The following is a 19,031-nucleotide window of genomic DNA, read 5'->3' on the forward strand; positions in this document are numbered from 1 at the left end:
CCACAGCACAACCAGCTCCGAGGGTGCTGGCCTTGCACAGCCCTGGCTGCTGCTCCAAGGATGAGCTTGGATTTTAGGGCTTCCTCCTGAGTTGGGTTAAATTCAGTGGACCATGGACCTTTCCTCCACTTCCCGCTGTCCGTGGTTCCCATGGGATTGGATGTGATGCTGAACACCAAATGTTGGTCGGCTCAGTGTGGCAAGGAGAGGTGGGGGAGACCCGTCCATGCTGATCTGCAAACTCATGGCCATGCTGCAGCCTCCAGCCTGGACCTTCCTCCCACCCTCTTCCCCCAGAAGAAGATGGCTTTGACACATCCCACATATTCTTGGGATAAAGCTGACCAGGACACCACCCCATAGCTTTGGAAGGAGCCACCAGAGCAGCCAATATCTCCTACAGCTCATTCTTGGTGCTCAGGGAATGAAGTGGCTAATGGGAAGAGTCTTCTCCACCCTTGGGGTTTTTGTCACTTCTTCCACAGCACTGCCTGGGGCTCAGAGCTGAATCCATGGAATTCCTGTTCCCCATAGTGTGGGGGCTCAGAGCTGGATCCATGGAATTCCTGTTCCCCACAATGTGGGGGTTCAGATCTGGATCCAGGGAATTCCTGTTCCCCACAGTGTGGGGGTTCAGAGCTGGATCCATGGAATTCCTGTTCCCCATAGTGTGAGGCTCAGAGCTGGATCCAGGGAATTCCTGTTCCCCATAGTGTGGGGGCTCAGAGCAGAATCCAGGGAATTCCTGTTCCCCACAGTGTGGGGGTTCAGAGCTGGATCCATGGAATTCCTGTTCCCCACAGTGTGGGGGCTCAGAGCTGGATCCAGGGAATTCCTGTTCCCCACAATGTGGGGCTCAGAGCTGAATGTGGAGCCCCTTTTCCTGTTCCCCACAGCATGGGAGCTCAGTGTCTCCTGGAAGTCCCCTGGAAAGCTCCCAGGACCTCCTTGAGACACAGACGGGTCTCAGGTCAATCGGCCCCCAAAAGTTTTGGCCTCCCAGCCCTAAAGCATTGCAGAGAAGGGTTCGAGGTCAGGCCCCGATCCCAAAGCTGTGCAGCCCCCATTGAGGGGGTCTTGGTGGGAGCCAGGGCTGGGACTGCAGCCCAAACCTGGGCAGGTAAGAGCTGCTGGACACTTGGCTGTCATTTGGTCTTAAAATGTAAATATTGTTCCTTAAAACAGGTGTTGCTGCCAGGGGGAAACCTCGATCCCTCCTCGGGTGTCCTGCCCATGGAGCAACAATGGGATAAATCCATTCCCAGGTACTGAAGGGGTCACTGGGGGATTCAGCTGGGGAGTTGGGCTCTGGGAGGTGCAACCCCTCCCTGTGGGGTGGCTGCTGGAGGGTTTGGGGTGCTTTGGGGCAGCACAAGGCGTGTGTGGAGCTGCACCGCAGCCCTGTTCACAGCACCACCTTTCTTCCCGTGTTTCCTTTAAATCCAAGGGCAGCGAGGCAAGGTAGGGTTTCACTGGGGTGTAGGATTTCCGAATCTGAGTCTTTCCTGAGACAAACTCTAATCCTCACCTGCGTGCCAGAGACGTGCAGGGACCCGCCATGGCCAGAACCCTCGGGATGCTCCTCTTGCCCGAGGAAGGGCTGTAACCTGGGCTGCCTGACCGGGGCTGCAGGTGAGTGATTGTGCTTATTGTGTTTATTGCATTTTCTGTGCTTGTAGACACCATTGAGGATACAATGGAAATGCAGCCCAGCCCAACACCCAGTGGGAAAGTTCCCATCTATATAAAGCCACTTATTTTACTTTATTGTCAGTAGGATGTGGAAGAATCACCTGGTTGAAAAGGTTTCCATTTTATCTCCAGCTAAATCGGTGCTGGGTTCGTGGTTTTAGACCAGCTTGTGCTGATACAGGAGTTTTGGCTGCTCTTGGGTCTGTGCCCGACCCCAGACAGAGACACTCTGTGCTTTGAGCATTTGCAGCCTCTCTTTCTCTTCCAGGACTTAAATAAAGTGGTTACTTTTGGCTGTGATCTTTTTAATGGGTTTGAATGTTTTGCAAGGCTTCCATTAGAAAACCCTTGGCTGCTGCAATTTGCTTTATGAGAATGTGTGCAAGGAACGGTGAAGACATCGAAACGCTCCAAGGAAATATTGGTTTCCTTCAGCCTACTCCAATTAAATTGTGAGGATCTGGGGTGAAATGATTCATCAGGATTTCTGACAGGCTGAAATCCGTGGCTGCCAAGGAGTCACTTCAATTCCAAAAGAGTGTTGGGAGCATCCGTTGCATCGGGATGAATTAAATTGGGAGAGGATGGAGTGCAGGAATGGTGATGTCAGGTTCTGGCTGCAAAAATGATAATAGTTAATGGGATGGCTCTTTTGAGGTTGGCTGGGGAACAAGAGGGACATTTTCAGTGATCCCAAGGAGGGAATGTGGGAATCCCCAGTGCACAGTGCTCACGCCAGTGACACAGAGCAGGGTGTGGGGAGGGTTAATGGGAATATCAGGGCTGCTGGTTCCATGGATTTGGTACAGTTTGTACTCAGTGGTGAGGAATAACATGATTTTCTGAGAGTCTGGTTTAGGATGTCTTCCCTGGTCCTGCAGGAGCCAGTCCTGGGGCTCAGTGCTTCCATCCTCCAGATACCGAAGGAGAAGTCCATGGAAAACCAGTCACTGGGGTGAGGGATGGGTGGCAGAGCTCAGGGGGATCAGAGGCTCTCCTCAGGGTTGGGTGCAGGTCCAGCCAGGCACCACCAGGAATTACTCAGTAAGAACTGATCCATGTTTGATGCTTGATGAGTTTCACGGCCTCAGCAGGAGACAGTCGCTAGGGATTGTAGAAATTCGAGACAAACAAAGCCTCAACCAAATAAAGCTGGATTTTTAATGGCTGAAAAAATGATTGTCTTGCTGATTCCCAGAGAAATAGGATTGGGGTTCCTAGGCCAAGCCGTTCCGACCCCAAAATGGCTTAAAACTGTGGTTTTTATAGCCAAGGCTCTGTGTCTGTGCCCTGTTCCTGATTTCCTGCTGCATCCCAAGATGGAATTCAGCTCCTGGAATGCAGCTGGGAAAACTGTGGCTTTGGCCTGGGTGAGGAGTGGGGACCAGAACAGCCCATCCCGAGGCAGCTGTGAATCCCTGGGCTGGGTTTGTAAAGGTCATGGGAAGGAGACTGGGAAATTGCTCCGAGGCAAAATCAGCTCCAGCTTCGTGAGAGGAGCCTGGGGCTACCAGGGGAAGAGGGGCCCACGGCAGCTTTTGCTCTTTTTTGAGATCTTTTTTCCACAGCTGTGGATTTTCCAGACCTGATCTTGGCAGGATTCCTTTTATTTCCTTGGGTTTTCTCTGGAGCAGCACCTCTGGGAGACCCCCAACTTTGCACACCCCACTGCCTCTGGAAGGGCTCAGTGCAGGCTGATCTCAATATTTTCCTATCCCAGTTCAGCAGCACAGCATGGGAACCTGCCCCAATTACACAGGCTGGAATAAAGCTTGAGGGAAAAGCTCCACATCCCAAGATGCTGGCAGGAGGATTCAGGATGCAGATGACTTTTGGAGGTCAGTCAGGAAATGCCTTGCTGGTGCTCCCCCGCTCCTGTGTGTCCAATCCCTTTCCAGGGTGATGCTTTTGCCTTTGCTTGGGAAGTTTTGGGGAAGGGAAGGAAGGCAGAGCTCAGTGATGGGGGGAACACATGGAAAGGGAAATAGTTGTGGTTTCATTAAATCCTGCTGGGAAACCCAGCAGAGGCTTGGAACAGCAGCTGGGCCCCCTCAAGCAGGGGTAGTGGGCGATGCTCAGAGTCCCGATGGATCACTGGAATAACGGAGGGGTTGTGGCCACATCCAGAGCTGTGCCCAGCACCTGCTGAGAGCTGCTCCGTGCCCAGAGCCAGGCACAGCCGGGAGCCAGAGCTGCCCATCGAGGTGTGCCACCCCTCAGGGCTTCATGGACCAACAGCTCCCCCTGGCCAGAGGAAAACAGGACGGGAAAAGCCCCGGGGAGGCAGTTCCACCTCTCGGAGCCGCAGTTTGGGAGCTCTTGCCATGGCAGTCACAGGCTCCCAGGAGCAGAGGATTTTCCTGTGTACCGGAGAAAAACCAGGCCCAGCTGAGGAAGCGCCTGGACAAAGGGCCGGGGGGGCCCTGGCTGCCTCCCCCTGGCTGGTGCTCGGTGCTCTGGCCCTGGGAGCACTGGAGGCTCCTGTGTTCCCAGTTTTCTCCCCGTGGATGCAAAAGAACCTGTGAACCTGGCCCGGCTGCCTGTGGCAGAGCACCCCAGGGAGCTGCATCGCTTGGAGGGGGCAGAAAGGATCACATCTGGGCATCACCTCCTCTTCCTCCACTCCACACCGCTCCTTCCTCACCCTCACTCAGAAAGCAAAGCCCTCAGACACTTCTGTAGACATCAAAGAGGTGCGCTGGAGCCCTGGATGCCGCTGCTGCTGCCCGGCAGGACCAGCGAGGGAGCAGAAAACCCATTTCAGGCACAAGGAGAATGAGGGCAAGGAGTCCCACCGGGCTCACGTGGGTACCGGCATCGCCTTTCCGCAGGAGAGGCTGGAGCATCCCAGCGCTGGCCGGCACTGGCGGAGGGGCAGCTCCGCCGGGCAGCCCCGGGAGGCGGCGATGGGAGCACGGGCACCGGGCACCCCGCACGCCGGAGGAGGATGAGGACCATGCCAAAGCCGGGTTTGTTGCTCCCCTCCTGGGCTCAGCCGCCGTCGTGGCCGGGGGAAGTTTGGGGACAGAGGAGAGTTTGGTGGGTGGGTTTGGGGCAGTCCGGTGCTGTTTTGGGGGGTTTTGGTGGGTGTTTTTTGGGTGGCGGTGACCAAGGGAGAAGTTTAGTTTGTCCTTGGGGAAGCAGAGAGGGTGAAGCATTCCTGAGCAGCGGGTGGGTGAGTGCTGCGAGGAACCCCGGATTTAGCAGGAGTCAGAGGGTCTCAGTGGCGTCATCACAACCACTTTAAGACTTTATTACTTATTGTGGGTGCAAACCCCCGTGTCCTCTCCTGGGGGTTCCGTGGGGTGCTGGGCTGGGGGCTGCCCTGGCCTCTGCAGCGCCTCTGGCTCAGCACATGAAGCCACAAGCCTGGAGCGACACCCGGACCCCAAAGCTGCCCCCGGCTGCGTTCGGTGCTGCTGTTGCAGAAATCGGGATCAATGCAGGGTCTGTCTGACCCGGTTAGCGGCTTCCTATTGCTTTCCACTTAAACCTTCTCTCCGTTTTTGGCTCCGGCCGCCGACCTCCTCCAGGGTTTGCTGCCAGTGCAGATTTTGAGGGGGGACAAAGTCATTTGTTCATCCCTAGGAGCAGACTGAGGTTACAGCAGCGAGCTCTGGATGCTGGGCTGGGGGTGGGGGAGCAGGTGGAGGGGGCGGCTCTGCCTCTATCCCAGCGCTTCGGGACAGACTGGGAAAGTTTCCCATCGATTTGGGATCGGATTGTTTCTCGTGTTACAGGGCAGTAAGCAGGAAGGGGGCAGCGCGGGGGTGGCTGCCTGCCCCGGCCCCAGGCAGGCGCCCGCACGGAGCCGGGATGCTCCAGAGGGAAGAGGTCACTCCACGCACCCCCTTTGTTACTCCTCTGCTGCTTCAGGCTGATCAAAGCACTTTCCAAGCGCCTTGTGGCCTTGTGTCTGCTCATCAGCCGCTTCCCAGAGTGTGTCCAACACTTGGCAGCAGCAACTGCTCCGTGATTCCCCCCGGGACCAGCCCCCAAAGAGCCCGCTCAGCATCCCCAAAGAGCCACCGCAGCACTTCGCAGACAAAAATCCATTGAAATCTTTTCCTGAATCAGGCTAAAGCCCGGCTCGGAGTGCAGGGAAGATGAGGAGGGCTCAGCTGCAGCCAAGCCTGGCCCGGCCCCAGGCAGTCCCTGTCCCTGTCCCTTGGTTGAGCAGCCGGCACCACCGCGGGGCTGATTTCATCCCATCTGGCTTTTCCTGCTCCCTGAGCTGGGCTCAGGCGGCTTCCACGGCACACCCGGAGCGGGACCTCGCCGGCTCCCTCCGAGCAGGAACTCGCCCTCGCTGGTTATTAAATTACATCCTGACCCGGTTAATCCATAGCTGATTAATTTTGGGCTCCATGGCTGGCTATAAGAAAGGGTTCATCTGTCTCATGGCGTGTACTGTATGTACCGAGCTCTCTGATAATCAGATTTTTTTTTTTTAACGTAAAAAAATAAGGGTGGAAAAATCAGAAGGAGGTATGAAAAGTGGGGAGGGCTGTAGGGGTCTGGCTGGACACGTCTCTGCCTGCCATGGGGCCAGCAGTGATGGACTGGCCATCCCAGCACTGGCAATCCAGCTGGGGATCTTCCTCATGTGCATCTTTTCCTGGAGAGCTCCTGCTCGGCTTTGTGGCACATCCACAGCCCTGGGGAAACTGAGGCACAGAGCTGGAGGTAGCCCACAGGAGCTGTCAGCCGCTTGCTCAGGCTCAGGTGTGATTTCATGGAATACCAGGATGGTTTGGGTTGGAGAGGATCCTGTCCCACCCCTGGGACACTTTCCACCCTCCCAGGTTGCTCCAAGCCCTGTCCAGCCTGGTCTTGGGCACTTGCAGGGATCCAGGGGCAGCCCCAGCTGCTCTGGGCATCTGTGCCAGGGCCTGCCCACCCTCACAGGGAATGATTTTCCCCAAATACCTCATCTAAGCCTCCTCTCTTTCAGTTTAAAGACAATTCGTGTGTTTAAATGTTGAGGTTCATCCTGCCCCACCCCACTCCCCACCCCGACTTTGCCACAGACAAACTTTAACCTCTGCTTTTCAAAGCAAAGAGGTTTCAGGTCTGGCTGCTCCTAAGCCCTGGGCTCTCCTGGGGCTGGAGAAACCCTGGGATTGCTCTCAGTCACGCCATTATTTCAGTATATTTTGGCCCCTTTTCCATTTCTTCACTCTTCCCACAGGCAGGACTGGAAAGCAGAGGCAGCTTTTGCCAGACCCCATCATCCCCTGGAAGATCTGAATTATTCTTTCGCATATTTTCATCATTCATAAACTACCAGTGCCTCCCCTCCTGCTAATTCCCTCACAGCCGCACACATTGGCTCGGAATTTAAAGAGTTCCATTTGCAAACAGCTCTCCTGAGGAGGAGGATGAGCCACAAATTTTCGCAGGGCGTCCCCCTGCAGCAAACCCAGCAGCTCCTTGTTTTCCTTCCAGAGATGATTCCTGCCCCGCTCCATCAGTGCCAGATGCCCAGGGCACCTCGCTAAGCCTCCAAGGACACTCCGTGCCGGAATCAGAGCTCGAATATTAATAACCCCAGCCCTTCTCGAGGGCTTTGAAGGGTCTGGGTTGCGGTTTTCCATATTGCACCCCCCAAAATCCGGCCCCTCCTGATGCTGGGGGACTGTTGCTAATTGAGGGGCACTTCAATTAGCTGCGATGAGAAGTAAGAAAAATTCCCTTGGTGGAGACGCCGCGGAGCCACCTGAGCTCCATCCCAGAGCCGCGGGGCTGGAATTAGCGAACCCCAGGTAATTAGTGCTGCGGAGAGAGGACAATTAGCAGAGGCTCATTAGTGCCCTGAGCTGCTCCGTGGCCCGAAGCCGGTGCGGATTTCACAGCGGTCTCTGTGGGGCATCGTTTTGTTTGGGAATTCAGGGAAAGCAAATGAAAGTGTCCCTGGCTCGTTCCGCTGCAGGACGGGAGCTGCAGGACCCCTCCAGCCTCCTCCTCGTTCCCACCCTGCTCCGGCTCATCCCATGGCATGGAAGGGATGGGATGAGATGGGATGGGATGGGATGGGATGGGATGGGATGGGATGGGATGAGCTGCTCAGTCTCCCTCGCTATTTCCCGCAGGGAAAATCGAGCTCCTTGTCCAAACAATAATTCAGGGACCTGCTGCCAAAAATTCCTCCTCTGCCAGCTAATCCCTCCCTGTTTTGGGACAGGCTCGGGGGGGTTTGATCTCCCCTCTGGTGTCAGAGCTGTGCGTGCAGAGCTGCTGGGCAGTGATCCCGTACCAGGGCTTGCTGGATTCTGCTCCATCCCGGATGCAGGACACCCTCAGGGGCCAAATTTATCTGTGGGATAAATCCCAGCAGAGCCGGTGATTCCAGGAGCGGGGGATTAGGGGGAAAGGAGTGCCGGAGGAGCGCCTGGAGGGAGGCAGGATTGAAATCCTTCCAGCCAAGAGGGTGTTTGAAGTCACCTTGGCGGAATTCAGAGGCAGAAGTTTCCCGGGGGTGTCCGGGGTGCAGCCGAACTCCCCAGAGATGAGGGAGTTGTGTAACTGTCCCGTTTCTGGGAGGCACCGATGTTATCCCGAGCATCCCCCCCGAAGCCGTCTCCCCTGGACCACAGCACAGCTTTCACTCCAGGGATATCCCCATTTTCAGCGGCGTTTTGCCGAAGCTCCTCAGCCCCAGCACAAGCCAGATCTGCTCCTCTGGATGCTTTCCATGCTCCGCATTTCCCTCTGGCACAGCTGCTCTTTGTCCAGGTGCAGGAAGTGAGCCTGCTTGGTTCTAAGTAGATTTTGGGGGAAAAAACACTAAAAGAGGTCAGATTTCTCCTACAGACCCCGTCACTCTGTGGTCAAAGCCCTTCCGAAGCTGGGTTTGGAGGGGAGATGGACACAAGCTGAATTGGGATGCCAGGAATATCAACTGAATTATTTTTTGTTAATAGATGCCCTCACTGGGATGAGGGTAAATTTAAGGACTGTGGTTTTTAGAATGGAAATGGTGTATAAAATGATAAAGCCGCCCTGAAGGACCTGATCAAAGGTCTGGATAATCTCCTGTCCCCTTTCCATCACAGAAGGCTGGAGATGTCTGTAAGATGCTCCAAGCCGGGCTCTCCTCCGGGACGAGGAGGCTTAATGTGCTCATTAACGTCATGAGAGGAGAAATAGCTCAGAGGACAGAAAAGGATGCTGGGGGGGTGGAAATCGAGGTGAGCGGGTCCCTCAAGAGCAAAGGAACGTCACCGAGGAGGAATTCAGGAATTCAGGCTGAAGCCTCCGGGTAGAAATGTGCCACCCCCTCCTCTGCCTTCCTCCACCGCCTGGGAGGGCGAGGAGGGGACGGAGGAGGAAGAGGAGGGTGGGAAGATAACCTGGGTGAAGGGAGAGGTGGGATCCGGCCCTGGGTGAGGCCAACAGGGACGAAATCACTCTGGGGCACCCGAGGCCGTGAGCGGTATCGGGCTCGGGAATGGAAAGAAAGAAAAAGTAGGGAAAGAAAACAAAAATCCCGATTATTTTATTGAGTCATGCCAACCTGCCTGGTCCTGTCCACCCACTGATAATGAATTAATTAACTGATTCCCGGAGGTGACAAGCCCAGTGGCGCTGGGGTCGGAACCAGCGTCCAGCTGCACCCAGGCGTGAGGAAGGGCCACGTCCCTCCTCTCCCTCGCCCCCCACCCTGATGGCCTTTGCTGGGCTGTGCCAGCTGCACCCGCCGCTGCAACTGGTCCCAGTCACCCCGGGGCGGGGACGGAGGTGTCCCACGTGGTGGTGGCACTGTGGCCGTCCCCTCCTGGAAAGGCGCCCGCGGTCCCCACGGCCACAGGCGAGAGGTAGGTGGGCAGCGGGGGATGCTCCAACCCTTGGGCTTTCCCCTCCCCTCCTCTTTCCAAAGCCATTATTTTATATTAATACTAAAAAGAGCCCTTTCGCCTGCTGTAAATCTCTGTCCCGGTGCCAGCGGTGTGCGGGTCCCTGTCCCCCCTCTCCGCCTCCCTCCCGGGGACCAGCTCAGACCTCGCCACGTCACGGACAAGACTTGTCCCCGCTGGACCATCCGGAGCATTATTGGGGATTAAAGGTGGCATCCGCCAGAAGGGCACGTCCTCCCCCGTCTCGCCCGCCGGCGGGTGGGGGCAGGAGGTGGGCGACCGGGTCCCCCCTCCCCGGCAGAGGGGGCGTGGGGAGAGGGTGTCCCCAGCAGGGCCCCAGCCCCTTTCCCCATGGAGCCCCCGCGGGTTTCAGGGCTCCCGGGGGATGGCGGGGCCCGGGCTCCGCACGGTGCCGGATCCTGCCAGAGCCCGGCCCCGCCGCTCGGGGCTGCCAATTCCCCGGTGAACCAGAGAGAGAGGAGCCTTTCCAATGACATTGGCTGCGTTATCCCAAAGGCGCCTTTCGAGGGTATGGCTGGAGTTTTTTCTCATCTCTGCCTTCCCCACACATCCCTAGCCGTGTTTAATGACTCTCTCCTCAGATGCAGAGAGCCTTGGCGCTTCCATGCCCTGTCCAGGTAAGCCCTCGCAGGTGCTGGTGGGTGGGCAGCGGGAACAATCTCCTCCTTTCTCATCCCATTCAGGGGTGATGAGGAGGGGGGAGAAGAGGCTCCACATCTCCAATTATCTGGAAAAACCTTGGAAATGGACATTGTTCCCTCCAGGAGTGTGAGGGTGGCCGAAGGAGGGGGAGGATTGCGGGCGGGAAGGTTTTGCTGGATGCACAGAGCCCGGTGGAAACCCCAGCCCCGACTCACCGGGATGTGATGGGGAAAACACAAACTCTCCCTCAAAATGACCTTTCTCTTTCACCGTCGCGCTCCCTCGCGTGGTTTTTTTGTTATTATTATGATTTTCCACAGGCAGGGATTTCCGCTGAAGGATATTAGTTAATCAGATTCTGAGAAGCAGATGTTGGGTGATTTAGGAGGAAAAAACGAGGCAACTTTCTAGTTCAAGCCTCGGCTGGAGCGCGGTGCAAAGCTTAGGGAGGATGTTTTGTGGCTTTGGGATGCACTGGTAATTTTGGTCTTAATTATAAATGAGACAGATGAGGTGGTTTGGGGACAGGTGGGGACAGACAGACATCAGACGCTCTGGGGCTTTAAGGTAAGGAGAGGAACCTCAGAGCCCTGCATCCCATGGGAAGCTGTTTCAGGGGCTTGAGATGGAGTTAAAAAGCTCCTTTCCATGTCCCAGCGGGGAGAATGAGCCCGGCTTTCCCCTCACAGCCCTGCCCACGAAATGGAAATTGTCCCATCATAGCCCTGTGCCTCAGTTTCCCCAGGAAGGATGATGCCAGGGGGGCTCAGCTCGATGCTCCTCACATCACAGATTTCAGCACATCACAATTCTCCTGTGACCAGAGATCTGATGTCCCTCCAAGCCGAGGCTGGGGATCCTCCTTGCCCAGAGTGCAGTGCTGAGAGCCAAGCCCTCCTCATGCTCGAAATAGCGAGATCCCCTCACGGTGCTGCCTTGGGATGCAATTTCCTCTTGTGGTTCCCTTCCAACACAGCCTATTCTGTGATTTTGGGAATTTCATGGTCAGCTTTAGCTGCTCAGCTTTGTTCCACTGCCAAGAGAAGTTCCTGTAAGTGTGGACCCCTCTGGAGGTGTGGTGGGCCAGGTCAGCTCACCCTGCCGCTGGACACTAAACTCTGATTCCAACTTCATTTTACTCTGATTTAAAAATCAGCTCGGGATTTATATTAAGAAAAAACAAGAACGCAAGAAGGGAATGATGTGTGCTGCTTTTCTTCTCTCCTTTAACACTTCTTTTTCCCTTGAAAGTGCTTTATCTGTGCCAGGTTTGTTGCAGTGTCCCTTTCTAGGCCTCCTGATGCTCCTGAAACCGGGGCTATCCTCAGCTCTAGGTTGCTGCTTTGATGGCACAAATCATCCTGCCAGCACCAGCACCTCACAAATAGTCCAGCCTGGGATGAATGCAGCCCCGTGGAGAGCAGCTGCACCTTGGGCATGTCCGAGCTGGGCACAGCCGGGGCTGGAGGACTCAGGTTTGGAGTCCTTGAGGCTCCCCAGCTTTGCCTGAGGTCACTTTGAGGACACAACCACGCTGCTGCTGCTGCTCCAGGCATGAGTTCGGTCCCCTGACCCAACCACACCTCTACATGTCCCCAAGAAGGAAATTCATCACAAAACCGGCCTGGAACAGCTCTGTAGGGCTGGATTTCTAAGAACAGCCAAGCTTTGTGGGTTTAGTTCAAGTAAAGAAACCTGGTCTGTAAACAGCTTATGATAAATGGTAGGATTTGTCCCCAAATCCAGAATCTCTCCTGCTGAGGAGAGAGGGAGGTTGAGCCTTCTCTGGGACATGGATGTTGGGTCCTGGATGAAGTTGGGGCTGTAAATATGAGAGGAGGAGAGGGAGGATTTGTAGCAAGTCAGGATCTTAATACCCATTTCTGCAACAGATTTGGGATTTTGGCTTGTCCTACCCTGCTCCCCAGCTGTGTGCCAGCACGGATGGATCCTCTCGGAGGAGGCAAAACCTTCAGTGCCCCAAATTACTCTGGTGGAACAGGGAGCTCGAGGCACCAGGAGCAGCTCCTGGTGGGGGGATGGGTCCCTGCCCAGCACTGGGAAGGAAACCCTGCCCTGGGGACCATCCTCATCACAGGACCAGCCCCGGCGCCACCGCCGCTGCTCCGTGGCCTCAATTGTGTTGCTATTCCTGGCAGTTGAGGGCATTTGGGTTTTTTGTCTCCTGTCGCTGGAGCTGGCTGGGTGAGAGAGCCAGAGTGCCCTTGGTGAGCAGCGGTCACGCAGAGCAGCTCCAGGTGTCCTCCTGTGGTGTCTCATGTCTGGGAAATACATTTGGAGGGGAAATTAATCAGGGCACTGAATTTACTTAGAAAGTTCATTCTGGGGAAAATCTCCACAGAACTGTTCCCTGTTAACAGCTAATTTCTCTCTGTGCTTCTCCCTGAGGCAGGACAGGTAATTTCCCAGCTCCATAACTTGGCCTGGTCCCTGGGCTCCTCTTTGACTTTGCTGAGTTCAGAATGATGTTGGGGTGTGGGAGAGGTGTGCCCAGGAATATCTGGGGACATGGTGGCTGTTTCTGAGAGCCTCACAGAGCTGGGAGGGGAAATAATCCACCCCATGGCCTGAAAGGTTCTCTCCAAGTGATCCAAAGGCTTGGTCCTGAGCTTCTTCCTGGGGCTGGGAATATCAGGTCTGAACTCTGGAGGATGTCACCCCATCCTCTGCCTGCCCCAAGGCAAGGGGTCCTGTTCCTGCCCCTCTTCCCAGATCAAAGGGGTTCTCCAAGGCTGGTGGACATTTCTCCTCCTGGCCTGCTTCCTCCTGGGCTGCATTCCCCAAATTCCAGTGGGGTTCCTGCTTTGGGAATTGTTTCCGAACAATGGTTGACCAATCTTCAACACTCCCAGGGCCTCCTGAGGTTTGCCCCAACGCCTCTCCCACCTGGATCGAGGGCTGCTCTTTACTTGGGACAGCTGTGTCCAAACCCTCCAAATCCGGCTCCAAACTTAGGATCCGCACCTGGAAATGGGTGAAACAATCCCTTGTTCTGGGATCACTGGGGAGAGGCTGGGTGGGACACCTGGATTCACCCCCATCCTCTGCTGCCGCCTCACCTTTCGTCTTTGGGTTCTGTAGGTGGCTGGGGAAGGTTTGACAACGGCAAAGCCGTGCCAAAAGGGTGTGCAGGATCCAAAGATGAGCGATTTTTGCCAGTCGGTGGCATTAATGCCTCCAGTAAAAACCAGAGCAGGATTGTGTGACCTCAGGTTGGTTTTACCCTGCTCGTGCACAATTCAGCTCCGTGTCCCTGTCCCTTGCAGATCCTCCTAGCGTGGGAAAGGCTTGGGCAGCCGGCGTCCGCCGCGGGGATTTCTGCTGCTGAGCTGATTAGCGTATGATGGACGTGGCCAGTTGGAAGGAGATGGAGGTGGCACTAGTCAGTTTTGACAACGCTGATCAGATCGTGGAGGATCCCTGCTATTCCAACGACCTCAGCCCCGCTGGGCAGTCGCGGAAAGGCCACCCCAGCTGCGCCAACCTCCTGTCCAACCTGCGGATCCTCATCAACAGCGAGAACGCCAACAATGAGACCATCTTCTCCAGGTTCTCCGCCGAGTTCAGCGACCACCTGGTGGGGGAGAGGGTGGGCATGGATGAGGGGGACCAACGAGTCATCATCAACATCGCTGGGCTGAGGTTTGAGACGCGGCTCAAGACCCTCGACCAGTTCCCCGAGACCCTGCTTGGGGACCCGGAAAAGAGGATGCGTTACTTCGACTCCATGAGGAATGAATATTTCTTTGACAGGAACAGGCCCAGTTTTGATGGGATCCTGTACTATTACCAGTCTGGAGGGAAAATACGGCGCCCTGCCAACGTCCCCATCGACGTCTTTGCTGATGAGATCACCTTCTATGAGCTGGGTGATGAAGCCATGGACCAGTTCCGGGAGGATGAAGGGTTCATCAAGGATCCTGAGACCCTCTTACCAACCAATGACTTTCACAGGCAGTTCTGGCTGCTCTTCGAGTACCCTGAAAGCTCCAGTGCAGCCAGAGGAGTAGCTTTGGTCTCTGTCCTGGTCATTGTCATCTCCATCATCATCTTCTGCATGGAGACCCTGCCAGAGTTCCGGGAGGAGAGGGAGTTTAGGTCCACCCAGGAGCTTTCTAAGAATGTGACAGACACCTTGCTGGCCCACAGCACCTTCACGGACCCTTTCTTCGTCATAGAGACCGCCTGCATCGTCTGGTTCTCCTTTGAGCTCTTTGTCCGGTTCATCGTGTGCCCCAGCAAGACCGAGTTCTTCAGGAACATCATGAACATCATCGACATTGTGTCCATCATTCCCTACTTCGTGACGCTCACCACCGAGCTGATCCAGCAGAGCGAGCTCAACGGGCAGCAGAACATGTCCCTGGCCATTCTGCGCATCATCCGCCTCGTCAGGGTCTTCCGCATCTTCAAGCTCTCCCGGCACTCCAAGGGGCTGCAGATCCTGGGGCAGACCCTCAAGGCCAGCATGAGGGAGCTGGGCTTGCTCATCTTCTTCCTCTTCATCGGCGTCATCCTCTTCTCCAGCGCCGTTTACTTCGCGGAGGTCGATGAGCCGCAGTCCCATTTCTCCAGCATTCCCGACGGCTTCTGGTGGGCCGTGGTCACCATGACCACCGTGGGCTATGGGGACATGTGTCCCACCACCCTGGGCGGCAAGATCGTGGGGACTCTGTGCGCCATCGCGGGGGTGCTGACCATCGCCCTCCCCGTGCCCGTCATCGTCTCGAACTTCAACTATTTCTACCACCGGGAGACAGAGAATGAGGAGAAGCAGATGCTGCCCGGGGAGGTGGAGCGGCTGCTGGCCAGCGTGGCCACGGGCAACGGCAGCATGGAGTCACTCAATAAGACCAATGGGGGTTACCCTCGAGACAAGGCCAAAAAATGATGGTTGAGGGCCTGAGGGACTGGGCACAGTCAGCTGGGATTGGCTGGAAAATGTATCCAACATCTGCATGCTCTGATTATTGGTTTGTTGTTTTTGTTTTTTTTTAAATAATGTGCTGCTGCTTTTTTTTTTCTTTTTTCTAGACATTTTTCAATCTCTGATTTCCTGTGGCTGTTCAAATAAATACCATCTTTCTTATCTCTCTGCCCTGCCCATCGGTCTGGTGTTTTTTATTTGATGCTCATCTGCTTGACATTTCTCTTCTCCGTCCCTGGCATCAGAGTGGAAGTCCCCACATATAGAGATTTCCCCATTTACTGGAGAGGAAAAAGGGCAAAATGACATTAAATGCTTGGCTTGGTGACACGCAGCTGTCCAGGGATGAAGGTTGGGTTCAGCTCCCTGCTTTGCTTAACCCATTTAAAATTGTTCCTCCCCACCCACCACTTCTGATCTGGGGGTCTGACAAATTCCCAGACCTGCCACAGCTCTGGCTGAAAAATAAGCTGGCAAAAAGAAATGAGAAAGGATATTTTTAGCTGGCTGAGTTCCCTGGTCTGCCTGACTAATTAATTTTGATGGCACAGCAGGGTGGGCAGTCACGGATGGACCCAAGGCAGCAGGTGGGGGATTTGGGGATGCTGAGCAGGCGCTGTGGCACAGCCACACCAAAGGTCCAGGGCACTGCTGCTCCAAGCCCACCGGGGTTTCTGTTGGAAAACTGAGCTCTGAGAGGGGCAAAGGGATTCCTCCTGCAACAAACTCTTGTTATCTGATCTACAAACAACCCTGGGGGCAAGCCACTGTGACCTTGTACCTTTTATTGTCACTTCTGGCGGTGCAAAGGGGGCACAGAGCAATGAAAGCAAACATTTCCTGACAGCTCCGCTCCCTGCTGTAACAAGGCACTTCTGCTTTCCTAAGAATGCAAATTTCCAGCTGCACTTTGGGTGGGAGCAGCCAGCAACAGCTCATTTTGCCATTCTCTCCAATGCCAGCAGCTTTTCTGACAAACACATTTTGTTCCCACTTCACTGTTTCACTTGCCTTTTTTATTTTTTTCTTTTTTTTATGTTTCTGCCTCCATTAAAATCCCAGCTTCTCATGCAGTGTCTCATCTGCTGTGATGTCCCACACCTGCTGCACAGACACAGGATGTCTCATCTCCTGACGGATCCCCGTGATCATTACACAGCATCCCTGGATTGCAATTTCATTCAGAAAGCAGTGGTGGGTCAGGGATTAGATTTATTGCTCCTGTTCTGTTGGAAAATGTGGCTTTGGGCTCGCTGGGATTTTCCCTGCAGCAGAAACCCCACAGCCCTGCTGGGAGGGGGATTTTATTTTGGGTTTAGGGGATTCTGTGCACTGTCTTTCTGCAATCAGATGTTTTCCAGGAGATGGATCCGAGGCATGACCAGTTCCTTTTCCCTCTGGAACAAATCCCACTTATCACCTGCTCTCCCTGGTGCTTTTTTCCCATCCCTCCACCGCCCTTTTCCTGCTCCTTGCAGCCCTCACACCATCTCAGACAGGAGAAGCTGTCAGAGCTGTTTAATCTCCTTCCCACAGTGTCCAAGTTCTGTCATCTGTGGGGACGCTTGGAGAACGCACAGCTGGGCACAGCTGGAGGAGGCACAGCTGGGAGCAGCTGGGAACAGCATTCAAACATTCCCAGCTCCTCTCTTTACACCCCTCAGTTCTTTCCAGCAGCTCTTTCACATCACTCTTTTTATTTCATAGCAGTTTCTTTCTCCTTTTCTTCTAGAAAACTTGAATTTTTCCATTCTTTTGTATTTTTATTGCTCCCCTCCCCAAATTCTCCCCCAGACTCTCTAATCTGAAGCACTTTTTGTGGTTTATCCTTGGGAAGTCACCATGAAAAACTCTGATGAGGAGGTTTGGGCTGAGAAATATTCAGTCTGATCAGCCATGAGCACATTTCCTCTCCTTCTGCAAATGTGGACAGTAATTATGCTGGGATGGATGGATGGTTGGATGGATGGATGGAGGACAACCTGATTCTTACAAACTTGTAAACTTTATCCTCAAATAAAAGAATAAATGCTTCAAAATCTGGTATGCAGGAAATATTGTTTGTTTAGACTCAACTTTTTCATTCCTGGCTTTGTGCTGCTCCACAGAAACACAACTGCAGCTGGGACTTGTGCGTGGGAGGGTTGGGACACGGGGAAATACAAAATCCCAGAATGGTTTGGGTTGGAAGGGACCTTAGAGCTCATCTCATGCCACCCCATGCCATGGGCAGGGACACCTCCCACTATCCTGGGGCTGCTTCACGCCCTGTCCAGCCTGGCCTTGGGCAATTCCAGGGATCCAGGGGCAGCCACAGCTGCTCTGGAAAACAGAGGAGCTCTCCAGCTCTGTGGGATGAGGAGGAACTCTGCAGCTGGGCTCACACCACCTATTGTGTGTCCAAGGGGAATCCTTGATGATGATGCCATGGGAAGGGGGTCAGAGGCATTAAAGCTCACAACAACCTATTTCCAATTTGTCCAAAAGAGGAAAATCAGGCTATGAATTCCTAGTGTCAATACTGCTGGAAACCTGCAAGAAATCCCATTTTCCTGCACAATTTGCAGCTTTGTCTCTTCCCAAACACAGTCCCAAAGCTCAATGAAATCCCTAAAAAGCCCTCAGTAACTCTCCAGTTCTGGAGTCAAGCCCTAATGAGCCAATCTGTCATGTCCTTCTGCACCGAGGATGAATTCCCCCTTCAAACTTTTTACTGCCTCAGGAAAAACTAGAAGAAGACAAGAGCCCCCTTTGCTCCAGCAGAAAGGTGTCCTGGCCATGTTTTATCCCTGGAGCAATACAAAACCTGTGGCCAGGTATGAAATATTTGCAGGTAGGAGTGACTCCCTCCTTCGAGCTGAAATTCCCGAGAATCCCAGAACGGTTTGGGTGGGAAGAGACCTTAAAATTCACCCAGTCCCACCCCTGCCATGGGCAGGGACACCTCCCGCTGCCCCAGGCTGCACCGAGCCCTGTCCAGCCTGGCTTTGGTCACCTCCAGGATGCCCAGGTGTGGCACCGCAGCCAGGAGATGGCACTCCAGGATCGGCATTTCCCTGCCCGGAGCGTTCCCCGCTCTCCAAGCCGCCCCTGGAAGCTTTTCCTGGGTTTGTTCCTTTGTTGGAATGTGAACACGGGTGCGGAAGGGCTGCCCCGGCCAGCGGGATGATCCCGGGAGGAATCCCTTTGAATTCTCAGCACCGGTGCAGGGGGAGGATTTAGGAACCGTCCCTTGGCACGGCATTGAGGCTGTCGGTCCTGCCTGGACCAAACACACCATTCCCAGCCCACTCTGAAAGGGCAGGCCCCTGGCTGCTCCTGCAGGTCTTGTCCGTCCTGGCAGGGCTGATCCAGGCACGGCTGATCCTTGGAGTCACGGTTCCCACTGCATCTGCTTCATTTCTTGTTGCTCATAGTAATGAGGAAATACCTGCAATGAGCTGAGGGCAAGTCCCATGTGCCCAAAATCCAGGCTTGGGTCGCTCCTATGCTTGGGCACAAGAGATTCCCACCAGCTGGGCTGAGAATTCCAGGGCTGTGTGATCCCAGGGAGATAAATCGTACTCCCACCATCCCACATCCCATCCTCCTCCATAGTCAGCTCAATTTTTACACAACACAAGAAGAGAACAATTAATTTCCAGCCCCAATCACCTGGATCTCTCCCTCCACATCCCTGTTCCTGCTGGGTATGGAATCTCCAGACCCCACCAGTGATGGATCCTCATTTACCAATAAATAATGCAAGCAGTCCCTCGTTCCTCAGCGCTGCAGAAATGAAGACACAGCAGGGATTTGGATCTCCCTCCTGGCTTCCTGCTGAGCAATTCCACTGCAGCTGCTCCTGGGGAACGAGGCAGCCTCCATTTCTA

At 54.6% G+C, this 19,031-nt stretch overlaps 1 protein-coding gene across 1 annotated transcript; it reads left to right on the forward strand.

Moving 5' to 3' along the window:
• Positions 1-3,710: 3,710 nt before the first annotated feature.
• KCNA10 (potassium voltage-gated channel subfamily A member 10) lies at positions 3,711-17,214 on the forward strand. Its single transcript, XM_023942317.2, has 2 exons — positions 3,711-4,661; positions 13,499-17,214. Exon 2 carries the CDS (start codon positions 13,573-13,575, stop codon positions 15,121-15,123), a length of 1,551 nt encoding a protein of 516 aa, XP_023798085.2. The 5' UTR covers positions 3,711-4,661; positions 13,499-13,572; the 3' UTR covers positions 15,124-17,214.
• The last annotated feature ends 1,817 nt before the right edge of the window (positions 17,215-19,031 follow it).

The sequence above is a fragment of the Cyanistes caeruleus genome, chromosome 24 (assembly GCF_971803275.1).
Source record: "Cyanistes caeruleus chromosome 24, bCyaCae1.hap1.1, whole genome shotgun sequence".
NCBI lineage: Eukaryota > Metazoa > Chordata > Aves > Passeriformes > Paridae > Cyanistes > Cyanistes caeruleus.

Excerpts from the sequence above, each read along its gene's own strand:
- KCNA10 (XM_023942317.2), top strand. The coding sequence starts at position 13,573 with ATGATGGACGTGGCCAGTTGGAAGGAGATGGAGGTGGCACTAGTCAGT.